Source organism: Triticum dicoccoides, chromosome 3A (genome assembly GCF_002162155.2).
Source record: "Triticum dicoccoides isolate Atlit2015 ecotype Zavitan chromosome 3A, WEW_v2.0, whole genome shotgun sequence".
In the NCBI taxonomy this organism is placed as follows: Eukaryota; Viridiplantae; Streptophyta; class Magnoliopsida; order Poales; family Poaceae; genus Triticum; species Triticum dicoccoides.
Window position 1 is genome coordinate 693,584,844 of NC_041384.1, and position 13,254 is coordinate 693,598,097.

The following is a 13,254-nucleotide window of genomic DNA, read 5'->3' on the forward strand; positions in this document are numbered from 1 at the left end:
GGAGAAGCCCCATGTACCGGAAGCGACGCAGCCTCGGTGAGTCGATCTCCACCGCGATGAGGGGCGTGGTCTTGTCATCGTCGTAGTATCCGTGGTGACGGCGGCGCCTCAGGTTCTCATCCTCCTCCCACTTGCAGTCCTCGAGCGCGAGCACAGTGGCCGCTGGGCATCGGAGGCGGCAGCGTGCGGCCTGTTTGGGAGCCGGGAGACCGTCGTAGCCCCAATCCCGGGCGGCGTCGCATTGTGAAGTCGCGTCGTCTGTCACTTTGATAAGGACGGACTCGAGGCGGACCACTGTGAGCGCCGGCGCGACGTCGATGACTTCCTGAAGAGATTCAAGGTACTGGGTGCAGTGCCTGAGTCGGAGCGATGATAGCCGCGGGAGCATGAGTGCATGACCGCGGCGGCATGGGTCGGCAGGTAGAGCGGTGAGGTCGAGCACGCGGAGGTTATTGGACGGCAGGGAGTCCAGGGTGAGGGTGTATACACCCACCCGATTCCAGCAGCAGATCTCGCCGTCGTGGTACGTGTCGCTGCTCCAGTCATTGGCGATGAACCGGAGCTCCTCGATGCGACGCGCCGCCCGGTGGGAGAGCAAGACGGTGATCACGCTGTGGTCCCGGTCGGACCACCTCCGGTCGTCTTCATCATTGTGCACGAACTCGCCGACCGGTTTGTCGCGCTCGCGCTCGGACTCGAGGCGCAAGGTGAGCCTCGTGACGTGCTGGGCGCCGTCGAGCGCCGCCACGGCCGCAGAGAGGAAGGCGTCGCGGCGGGAGAAGAAGATGGCCTTGTCTTCTTCACGATAACCGCCGTAGCGGTCGCGGTACTCGTAGTCCTCGACGCGCGTCTCGAGGTTTACGGCGCCAGAGGAGCGCCAGAGCGGCGTTTGCCAGCGCCGCGAGAGCGCGGTCGTGGAGGTGGCCTCCTTGGCTGGGGCGAAGTGGAGGATGCGCCGGAGGAGGTAGTCGGGGTCTCGGGGAGGTCGGACAGCCGGTCGCGGTTGCCATCGTCTAAACCGTCGGCGGCGATGCGATGCGATCTGCCCGGATGGGGACGTACGTCGGCTTCGAGTTTAGGTTTGATTCCGGTTTGCCGATCGGAAATCTGGAGAGGGTATTTCGACCCAGCCGGGTTAGGTTTTTTTTAGACAATCTCGCGAAGCTTTATTCAAACCATCATAATGTTTACAGGGATGAAATGAATACCATCAGGTTAACCCAATCAAATATGGCGGCCAAGCCCTAACTTTAATGCGTGCTTCGGTAGATTGTGAGCCTCAATATTTGAGCTCCTACTTTTTGACGAAACGCTGTCGGAGCAGCTTCTCCTTTTCATTTATAAGAGGAAAGGTGTTACAAGTATTTGGTCGGAGCAGGCCGCTATACATGAGCTCCTACTTTCATAGACTATATTACAGAAACCGAAAGACATTGAATTTAATTGTATTTCATTGACAATCGCTCCAAAATTAGCAGCAGTTCCACACCTCACATCTCGTACCACTCCTTCACAGTCCGAAGCGAGCTGTAATTGATTTATATTCAAATCTTCTGCCAGAGCCAGTCCCTCTCGAATAGCCTGAGCCTTCAGTGTCGCCGGATCATCGATATTATTGAACACTATCGCCGAGGCTCCAAGAAAAGCACCCTATTTACTCCGGCACACCATATGGGAAAAGGCTTTGTTCCCCTCGGGCTCGGAGGCTAATTTAAACCCGACACTATTAGATTTTCTTTAAAACACACGTAACTCTATTTATACCACCTTTTTTGCGTGGATATACTTGCAGTCATATTTATTCGAAAATCAATAGGCATGTATGTTTGTATTCAAATTTGTAAGAGCATCTTCAACAACCGGCCAACGCGCGGAGCGCTAAAAAAGCGTTTGCAGCGCGCCGATCGCCTGTTTTTGCGTGGCGCAAAGCGCTGGCTCCAGCGGTCGCTGTAAACATTAGAGCGCGTGAGTAGCTCCAGCGGGTGCTGCAAAAATACGCACGCGCGCTCTCGCACAAACAACATATGCACTCCAAACACAACCAAGAAAATCAAACACAAACAAAATAAATCAACAATAAATAGTTCAATTTTGTTATTACAACTCAAACAAATAGTTTATTGTTCAGTATAACAAATAGTTCAACAATACAACATCAAACGCACAAATCATGATGCATTTTGTCGGCCATTTCATGCCCACCACTCCTTGATGAGATTGTTTTGAAGATCATCATGCGTTTCGGCACGTTGAATGGCATGATAGGAGGCAACAAAACGGGCCACCCTGTCAGCCCTCCGCCGCACTTGCACGGGATGTCCCAAGAGATCATAGTGAGAGTAGTCTACATCTTGGCCACGCTCGTTCTCGACAATCATGTTGTGCACGATCACACAAGTGTGCATGATGTACCAAAGTATCTTTTGATCCCAAAATCTAGCCGGTCCTCTCACAATAGCAAATTGGGCTTGCAAAATCCCAAAAGCTCTCTCCACATCTTTTCTAGCCACTGCGTGAGCATTGTGGAAATCAAGATTTTTCTTACCTTCTGGTTTTTTTAACGGCTTCACAAATGTTGGCCATTTTTGGTAGATGCCATCCACAGGATAGTAGCCATAGTTGTATGTACGACCATTTGTTACAAACTACACCGGTGACAGTTCACCATTTGCAATCTTATTCATCAGTGATGACCGATTAACAATGTTGATGTCATTAAAAGATCCGGCCATTCTAAAAAAAGCATGCCAAATACAAATCTCTTGATCGGCCACCGCTTCAAGGATTATAGTGGAACCCCTTTTTTGCCATGAAATTGGCCATGCCATGCCTTAGGACAATTCTTCCAACTCCAACGCATGCAATCTATTGAGCCAAGCATACCTGGGAAGCCGCGAGCTTTGTTCATCTCCAATAGCCTTGCGGTGTCTTCGGCATTGGGAGATCTCAAATACTCCTGGCAAAACACTTGCACAGTTCCGATTGCGAAGCACTTGATACACATGATGGCTTGACTCTCACCCATGGCCAACAGGCCAAGTGATCATCAACTAGATCAGCGGGGATATCGTATCCCAACATACGCAAAGCGGCTGTCACCTTCTGAAATGTGCTATGCCCGAGCTCTCCGGCGGCATTCCTCCTTTGCCAAAAAAAACCCGGTCATGACTCGCTAGTTTCTCTGCAATGCGCCTGAACAACTCGGTGCTCATCCTAAAACGGCGCCGGAAGTACGACTCGAGGTACACCGGAGGATCCGCAAAATAGTCCCTGATCAACCTATTGTCGGCATCGATTCTATTCCTCCAAATTTTCTGCCGACCCATAACCGAACCACCGTGCTTCGGTTTTTTGTTGATGTGCATAGCTAGGATCATTGCAAGATCCTCCTCCTCTTCAATATCAAATTCTTTTTCGAAAGAATCATATGACGAACTCGTCTACAATGTTTAATTTAAACTAGGCTATAAAAACTACAAACAACATGCACTAAATTCATGTAAAAAAAATGTGAAGTTGAAGCAATACATACTTTGCAAGCGTTTTGTTGAACACCTTATGGGCGACGAGCGGCAGTGGGCGGCCAGGCGCTGTTCGTCGGAGGAATGCCTCGCGCGAGGCGCGGCGGCGATTAGAGAGAGACGAAGGAAGCAGCGGCGGCGCGGGGATAGGCCGGGGAAGCGCCAGAACGGTCACCGAGACAAATGGGGTGGCGCGGGTGGCGGCGTCTGGCTGGATGGGGTAGGTGGAAGTTGCGAGTAGGCGTTCGAGTGTCCAGCGCGCGGGAGTGGGCGTTGCAAATAAACGGCGCGTGATGGCGTTTCGACCCGTGCGCTGAACTAGTTACGCTGCGCGCGTGGTTTTTAGGCCTCCGCTGGAGCGCCCGAAACGGTAATGCGCACAAAAATCACTAATATTTCAATCTGTTGGAGATTCTCTAAGTTGCCTACATTTACTACCTACTAATAATGGGATGAGTGCGGGACTCCCCTGGCTCTCGCGTCACCCCTCTCGGGCGGTACAGGAGTGACCCAAACCTCTTGGTCAGACATCGGAGGTGTTCTTGCGTCTCGGTCCTCCTTGGAGGCGTCGTTCATAGGGTGGTCGGGGAATGCGGTCCTGCTGCATGGTGGTTGGTGGCGGCGGCGGTGCTTAGCTCTCCTGGTTGTGAGTTTTGTTGGTGACGAGTTCGTCGTTCCGCATCTTTTAGCGCCTCCTTGCCTTGTTTGCTTGTGGGTTGCCGGCCAATGGTGGGAATCCATGTGTGTGGCACGTCTGGATGAAAGGGATATAGTGGTCTCCCCTTCGGGAGTGGTCCGAAGCGGCGGGCAGCAAAGTCGACGGTTTCCTTCAAGGACCTGGTTCTTTCTGTCCACATCAATTGTTGTCATTGGAGTGCTTCTGTTCTGCGGTTCTGGCTGTGCATGATCTCCGGTGGCTTGATCTTCGTTTCTCTCATGCTCTGCTCGCTGCTGCTTCTTGGTCGTAGTGAGATATGCATGTAATCTTTCGGTTTTTGTCAAGTTTTTGCCTTTGTAATTTAGCATCATTGTATCCTAACCGGTTGATGGCTTCATTAATTTGAAGTCGGGCCTTTCGTGCCTTTTTTTCTAAATAAAGGGAGGAGCCATGCAGAAACCACCCTCATATTTTAGTTAACAACCAGCAGTCCATGTAGAAAATAATGTTTTATTAGGAATATTAAAATGGTTTAAACATATACCCATATAGTTTAAACCCTAACTCCAATTTTGACAGATTATATTTGGAAATTAATTAAAAAATGTGTAGAATTTTAATACAATGTTGTTTTGTTTGTTGAACATTTTAAAAATGCTATTTAGTGTGCAACTTAAGCGACGTGCACAATCCGTCTTTCTTTCGTACCGGTGTAGATCCGGATTGAAAATCAACACCTCCGCAAAATCATTTTAGAGACGAAATAAACCATCTATAATGACACATGCATGTCTCGTCAAAACCTCCAGCGGAAGAAAGCGGATTTCTCATCTTATGTGGTGAGAGAGAGAGAGAGAGAGAGAGAGAGAGAGAGAGAGAGAGAGAGAGAGGATATGCGCAACACAGATGGGACCTATTTGGGATCTTCAGTCATGGTTATTGTGTTAAGGACATGCGGTATTTTTTCTCTTTCGTTGCAACGCACAGACTCTTTTGCTGCTATATTATGTATTATTAGAATGCGTATTATTTTCTCAAGCCCTTCCATATAAAATAATTAGTTGCATGTGTGTTCTTTTTCTCAAACCCTTCCATATCAAATACTTAGTTGCATGGGTATTCTTTTTTGTTTCTGTTATTTTTTCATTGCCACATTTTTTCGCTGGCACAATCTTTTTGGCGCTGACACTAGCTAGTTGTACATGCATCGACATGTGTCATCATAACAACATCGACTCTCATAATTTATGATGATATGACTACATCGACACGATGTTATTTACTACACGCATGCATACATGGCAATTTTTTCTCACTCAAAGCATGGCAATTATAATTAAAACAACTTGGCAAATCTTAATATGCATTTGCCATGGCAATTTTGTTTGTGTGTTTTGACATGCACAACAATGTTTTTAAAAAATTAGCATACACAACATGACATTTTGTACATGGCAATTTACATTTTTTTGGCATGGCAAATTTACCAATATTGCCATGGAAATTTTCCTTTATCATACATCCAAATTTAATTTTAAACACTCATGGCATATATTTTTTTACTTTTCATTTTTTTGACCCGGCATTTTTACTTTTATGGACAATGTCAAATGTAGTTTATACAACATGGCAACTTTACACTTTTTTGGACCATGGCATGTTTCATTGCTTTTCAACCATGGAACAATTTACTTTTTAATTTTCTCACAACAAATTTACCTGCATTTTACCATGGAAATTTACTTCAACATGCATGCCAAGTTTAATTTAGGCGCTCATGGCAACTTTTATTTCTATTTTGCCATGGCAATTTTATTTTTGTCGACATTGGAAAATTTAATATACATCCATGGCAAATCTGAGTCATTCAAGGGAATTTTCTGCCTTCATGGGACCATGGTAAATTTGCTTATCAAAACACGGCAACTACTACTTAACAACATTTTTGTATGCTTTTTTTTGTGTTCTGCGTGTATAGCAATTTTTAATCCACATTATTTTGTCTTCACTTACATTATAAATTTACCTCACAATTTTAATCGATTTTTTTGGCACCATGTATGTACAGATGGAAATTGCCACAATTTTTTCCTTTTGGGCCATTGCAAAAGAACTTTTTTATCCATGGCAATTTTCTGGTTTATTAAGTTGATGGCATTTTATTTCTTAGCACAACAAAAACTGGACTTCTATTTGTCATAGAAAAATCTCATCTTTTCGTTTTGTTTAACTACTGGGCCTTTTCCAATTATCTTTTACAAGGATACATCCTGTAGGTAGGGGCGTTGAGTAGGCGTTCAGGCTGTGAGGGTTTCCCTATCGAATGAAATCAATTGTCAAGGAGTAATGATTGTACCAAACATTTCGTTCTGTCTGGCCCCTCCCCAGACCGAATGTTTAGCCAATATCAGTGTCCCATCTTTTTGGAACATCAACACCTGGCTTCCACAGAGTTTTTTTTTATTAGAATGGTTTCCAGTAAGTAATCACATCATGATCAGAAGCATATTTGACATATTTGTGTTGAACTTACTCGCAGAAAAAAATATTGCTCTCTTCGTCTCAAATTACTTGTCTTGCATTTGTCTAGATACATATGTATTTAGATATGTTTTAGTGTTAGATACATCCGTTGCTAAACAAATCTAAGACAAGTAATTTAGGACGAAGGTAATACTACTTAACATCGTTTTCATTGATTTAATAGTATCACTGAACATATTTATTTTTAGATGAAAATGGTGTACACGCATACATTGATTTCCAGGGATATATATCGTACACTTTAGCAAGTATTTAAGCTGTTGGCGATCTTGACCAGAGCATCACAGAGCTCCGTAGGCCTAGAGCTCATGATGGCATGGTCAGCTCCGGCGATCTCCTCGACCTCCGTGCCAGGGCTCAACATCACCATCCAACGCTGCATCTCCTCGGTGCTGGAGCCATCAGCCTTGGCTACCACGTATATCTTCTTCACCGACCCGTAGTTGTCATCGGTGAGCAGGCTTGTATCCTTCATCACTGGATCCTTCATGAACTGGTTTCCCGGCCTCACCAACATTTTTGCAAGGGCCAAATCCTGCATCAACATTGTGAACTGAATCACTGGGTCTGCTAAAATTTGGTAAGGCGAAGAGTTCATTGCTATAGTATATCTATCTTTGCGAATATTTCAGAGAATCATGTTGATGAGATTAGTTCATTATGGGAGATCAATAGGATGTTAAATCGTGTTGTGCACCTCAGGTGGACTTTGCTGGTAATACTTGCGTGCTAAGAAGTCTGGGCCCATTATGATTGCAACTCCTGCACCCTCGTTGTTATTGATTGGCAGCATCTCGCAGTCCATGAGTAGTCCCTTCGATGATGTTCTTCGCATGAACTAATTCCATCAACACAAGATAAGATAAAAATTAGCATTAATATTGGAGTTACAGAGTCGGAGACCAACCTTTATATTCCAACAGAAAATGGTTCATAACCTCCTTCAAACATTTATAATTTGATTACCCATAACTTTCATTAGTATTCATTCCGTTCTGAATTAGTTATCTTAGATTTGTCTTGATACGGATGTATCTCAACGTGTTTAGATGCATCTGTATCTAGACAAATCTAAAAAAACTAATTTAAGACGGAGGTACTATTAGATACTTGAAAAGACATGTACATATACATTTTGGAATATATTCCCTCTATCCCATATTAGTTGTCTTAAATTTGTCTAAAGACGGATGTATATAGTGTTAGATACATCTGTATCTAGATAAATCTAATACAACTAATTTAGGACGGAGGTAATATGTTTGTAGTGTTGTAATTTTATCGACTATTATAAAATGTACACATGTTACAACAGAAACTTGTTGTTGAAGTTATATATTGAAAACATATCAAATTTTGTATATTTGACTAAGATGAGCTTGCCGGCCTCACCAACATAGGGAACTGATATAGAGAGGGGATGTTTTGGTCAACACTCAACAGAGAATAACAAAAAGAAAACCATCCACAATTGACATACCTCCTCGGTGGTGACGCCCATGTGCTTCCCGACGCTCGGCATCGCGGCGGCCGCGAACACGGCAGCGGCGATCTTGCCGGGGAACCTCTCCATGGCTAGCGCCAAGCTGAGGCCGCCGTGGCTGTGCCCGACCAGAATCAGCCTCTCGCCGTCACCCGCCGGCGCCGCGGCCACCACGTCGAGCAGCGGCCGCGAGTACTCCTCGAACGAGTGCACCTCGTCAACGCGCGCCGGGTGGGTACCCGAAGCGGCGAGGTCGATCGCCGTGACGCGGTGCCCCGCGGCCTCGAGCGCCGCGACCACTTTGTACCAGCACCAAGCCCCATGGCAGAGGCCGTGCACCAGGATGAAATGGCTCCTCACACTGTTGCTCTGGGTGCTCTCCATTTCTTGCGTAGCGTAAAACCTGTTTGGTTTGTGTTGGATGTTTGTTGCCGCGCACACGGAGCGATATTTATAGTGCAAATTGGGCTTGCTCGAACGCTTATCAGTATCAGCTTCTGCTGCAAGAAAAATGTGACGACTTGCTTTTGGACGTTCGTGCCCATGGGTCAAAAGAAGAAAATTTTATATTCGGGATCGAGTACTAAATTGCATGGGATCAACTTGATCAACAAGATAGGTAGACGAGCCACGAGACTTGACTGGTGGTGACGCAAGGCAGATGTGAACATTACTGAAAACTAGCACAAATGTCCGTGCGTTGCAATGGAGAAAAACAACAACGGTTTCTATGAATGGGCCAGGTCGAGCAACTATGCCATAAGACAATGGATGGATCGTTGATTAGGACATGCATGTGTATGATTCCCAGTAAATGGATTCATTCTTTAGATGACTATTGGTACAGTAGTAGAAAAAGGGTCAAATATGAGGCACATTAGTGCCGGTTTGAATTTGAGCCGGCACTAATGTGTCCATTAGTGTCGGTTCCGGCTAGGCGGGTGGACATCATTAGTACCGGTTCGTGATGAATCTTTAGCACCGGTTCGTGCCACGAACCGGTACTAATGAGAGTGGTGGCAGGATGTTGTCAGAGTGGGGCCCCTCCAGCACCTTTAGTACCGGTTTATGCCACGAACCGGTACCAAAGGTCGTCCTATATAAACCCTTCGTCCACCAGCACTCTGTTCTTCCCTCTTTCCCCTCTCCCTCTCCTCTGTTCTTTCCTTCTTCCTCTCGAGTTCATCACAAAATTTGCCCCAAATTTGTCAAGATTTGCAGGCCCCCATCCATTCAAATGATCACAAAGGTTAGCAACTTTGTCCTTTCATCTCTCATTGCTAGATTAACTCTTGCATTAGTTTATATAGTGATTTATTGTGGGTTTTAGTAATTTGGGAGGAAATATATGTGGTAGTATTTGATTTATATGCAAACTGAGGTCAAAATAACACTTAGTTTGCATATGTAGGTGTGGTTTACTTAGTGCTTTCTAAATCTTCGTCGTAACCACCGTCGATCGCCCGCACCGTCCCGTCGCCGGCACCACCTTGTGGTGAGCCACTTGTTCATGAAATTTTATATAAAAAGTTGATGTTTGTGTGATTTGGATATATAGTTACTCGTATAATTATCTTACCCGTACGTTGTTTGTTATACATAGTGCCATGGTTTTGATATCCGTCCCCGTCGGCCCTCGCCCTTGTTATGATTCGGATGTGATATATTCTCTTTTAAAACTATTTGTTGCATTTCGTGTTTATGATAAATCATGTCCATCAAGTTGACATAGATATTTGTATGTAGGAGGTAGTTTAACCGGAAATTCCAACCGACCCTATTGTCGAGAGGTTAAATTTAGTTGAAAGAGAAAACGAGGATTTGAAAGAAAAATTGAAAAGAATTGAGGGGGAGAAGATGGAATTGGAGTTGCATGTTGCCGATGTCGTCGATGATCACAAGATTAAGATGGAGAAAATGCGCTTGAAGATTAGAAAGATTAGAAAATATGCCATTCATAGTGAGACTTGGTATCATTATGCTGTTGGATCAATTGTTACCTTAGTTGCGATCTTGATCGCATTTCTTGTTGCATTTAAATTCTTTAGCTAGAGAGTTATTTGTTTGTTGCATTTAAGTGTTGTATGAACTTTATGTATTGTATTAATTTGGTGTTTTCGATGCTGTGTATTGAAGATGAGCCGGCAATGGATGTACGATGACCGATGCTCTCCCGAGTTCATTAATGGCGTGCATACTTTTCTGCTTGCGGCTGAGGCATACAAGCGGGCGGATGGTTTTATGCCTTGTCCATGTGTTGGCTGTAAGAATGGTCACAATTACTCTACATCAAGAACCATTCACGTCCACCTGTTTGAGTCTGGTTTCATGCCCCATTATAATGTTTGGACCAAGCACGGAGAAAGAGGGGTTATGATGGAAGACAATGAAGAAGAAGAGGACGACGACAGCTATCCTGGCCATGGTTTCCTGAATACGATGATACAACAATGAGGGAAGAAGCTGAGCCGATAATGCGGGAAGAAGCTGAGCCGGCAATGCGAGAAGAAGATGAAGGAGAGGCATCGGATGAGCCCATTGATGATCTAGGTCGGGCCATTGCCGATGCAAAGAGAAACTGCACAAAATTTGGAGAAGAAGAAGTTGCAGCGCATGTTAGAGGATCACAAAAAATTGTTGTACCCGAATTACGTAGATGACAAGAAAAAGCTGGGCACCACACTGGAATTGCTACAATGGAAGGCAGAGAATGGTGTATCTGACAAGGGATTTGGAAAGTTGCTGGTAATGATAAAGAATATGCTTCCAAAGGACAACGAATTGCCCAAGAGTACGTACGAAGCAAAGAAGGTTGTCTGCCCTCTAGGGTTAGAGGTGCAGAAGATACATGCATGCCCTAATGATTGCATCCTCTACCGCGGTGAGTACAAGGATTTGAACGCTTGCCCGGTATGCGGTGCATTGCGCTATAAGATCAGCCGCGATGACCCTAGTGATGTCAAGGGCGAGCGCCCCAGGAAGAAGATTCCTACCAAGGTGATGTGTATGCTCCTATAATACCACGATTGAAATGTTTGTTCCAAAATAAAGAGCATGCCAAGGCGATGCGATGGCACAGAGAAGACCGTAAGAAAGACGGAAAATTGAGAGTACCCGCTGACGGGTCGCAGTGGAGAAAAATCGAAAGAAAGTACGGGAAGGAGTTTGCAGATGACGCAAGGAACGTATGGTTTGGTCTAAGCGCAGATGACATTAATCCTTTTGGAGAGCAGAGCAGCAACCATAACACCTGGCCTGTGACTCAATGTTTGTATAACCTTCCTCCTTGGTTGTGCATGAAGCGGAATTTCATTATGATGCCAGTGCTCATCCAAGGCCCTAAGCAACCCCGCAACGACATTGATGTGTACCTAAGGCCATTAGTTGAAGAAGTCTTACAACTGTGGAATGGAACAGGTGTACGTGCGTGGGATGAGCACATGGGGGAAGAATTTGACCTAAAGGCGTTGCTGTTAGTGACCATTAATGATTGACCTGCTCTGAGTAACCTTTCAGGACAGACAAATAAGGGATACCGCGCATGCACGCACTGTTTGGACGATACCGACAGTATATATTTGTCTAATTGTAAGAAGAATGTGTACCTGGAACATCGTCGATTTCTTCCGAGCAGGCATCCCGTAAGAAAGAAAGGCAAGCATTTCAAAGGTGAGGCGGATCACCGAACGAAGCCTCGCCACCGTACTGGTGCTGATGTACATGATATGGTCAAAGATTTAAAGGTGGTCTTTGGAAAGGGGCCTGATGGACAACCTGTTCTGAATGACACTGACGGACACGCACCTATGTGGAAGAAGAAATCTATATTTTGGGACCTGCCCTATTGGAAAGACCTAGAGGTCCGCTCCACAATCAACGTGATGCACGTGACGAAGAATCTTTGTGTGATTCTGCTTGGCTTCTTGGGCGTGTATGGGAAGACAAAAGATACACCTGAGGCACGGGAGGGCCAGCAACGTATGCACGGAAAAGACGACATACATCAGGGTCATGCAAGCTACGCTCTTCACTACTAGGAAAAGGGCTATAGATAGGATTGATACTAATGGCGCACCAGGGAAGCAGTGCGCCACTACTATATACTAATGGCGCACCTGTTGGTGATACGCCATTAGTGTGGAAGACACTAATGACGCCCCAGAAACAGGGTGCGCCACTAGTATTAATTTTTTTTCCATTTTTCCATACATACTAATGACGCATCAGGTAGACAATGCGCCAATACTAGTTCTAACTAGTAATAGCGCACCTGGCAGAGAGTGCGCCATTACTGTAATTTTTTTCTTATTCTTTTTTTTTTGCAAAACTACTAATGGCGCACCGTTTCACAGTGCGCCATTACTAGTTTAAACTAGTAGTGGCGCACTATTAGATGGTGCGCCATTAGTATATATATTTATGTTTTTTACTTTTCTGCAAAACAGTAATATTTTTTGAACTCATGCATGAATATTTTTAAATTTCATGGGCACGTTTAGAATTCATGAATATTTTTTCAAATTTGATGATATTTTTTCATATTCATAAATGTTTTACCAATTCACAAATGAATGCAACTAAAAATCCAAAAAAAAACAAATTTGATGATATTTTCAAATAATAAATTTGATGATATTTTTTCATATTCATAAATAGTTTCAAATAACAAATTTGATGATATTTTTTAAAAAATTATTACTATTTTTATAAAAAATTATTACTGTTTCATATTCATATTCATTTTCTAAAAACTTATTCGATGCAAATAATAATAATAATAATAATTACTAATGGCGCACCGCTGGGTGGTGCGCCATTGATATACAAAAAATAGTTACTTATGGCGCACCCCTGGATGGTGCGCCATTGCTAAGCCTCCCCCGCACTAAAATTCCCAATCTCTATTTCTCTCTAATCCCTCCCCTGCCTCGTCTCACCCGCGCCTGACCACCACCGCCCACCACTTCCCCCGTGCTCGCCGTCCCCGGTCGTGCTCGCTTCCCCCGCCGCACCCGACCACCTCCCTCACCGTCCCCCCTCCGCCCGCG

The 13,254-nt window shown here is 44.8% G+C and overlaps 1 protein-coding gene across 1 annotated transcript; it reads right to left on the reverse strand.

Annotated features, from left to right (window-relative positions):
* Positions 1 to 6,767: 6,767 nt before the first annotated feature.
* Positions 6,768 to 8,614, reverse strand: LOC119273098 (esterase PIR7B-like). The gene is made up of 3 exons (XM_037554387.1): positions 8,204 to 8,614; positions 7,421 to 7,561; positions 6,768 to 7,258 (listed from the first exon to the last, which is right to left on the reverse strand). The coding sequence occupies exons 1-3, from the start codon at positions 8,588 to 8,590 to the stop codon at positions 6,965 to 6,967; spliced, it is 822 nt and encodes a 273-aa protein (XP_037410284.1). The 5' UTR covers positions 8,591 to 8,614; the 3' UTR covers positions 6,768 to 6,964.
* Between the last annotated feature and the right edge of the window lie 4,640 nt (positions 8,615 to 13,254).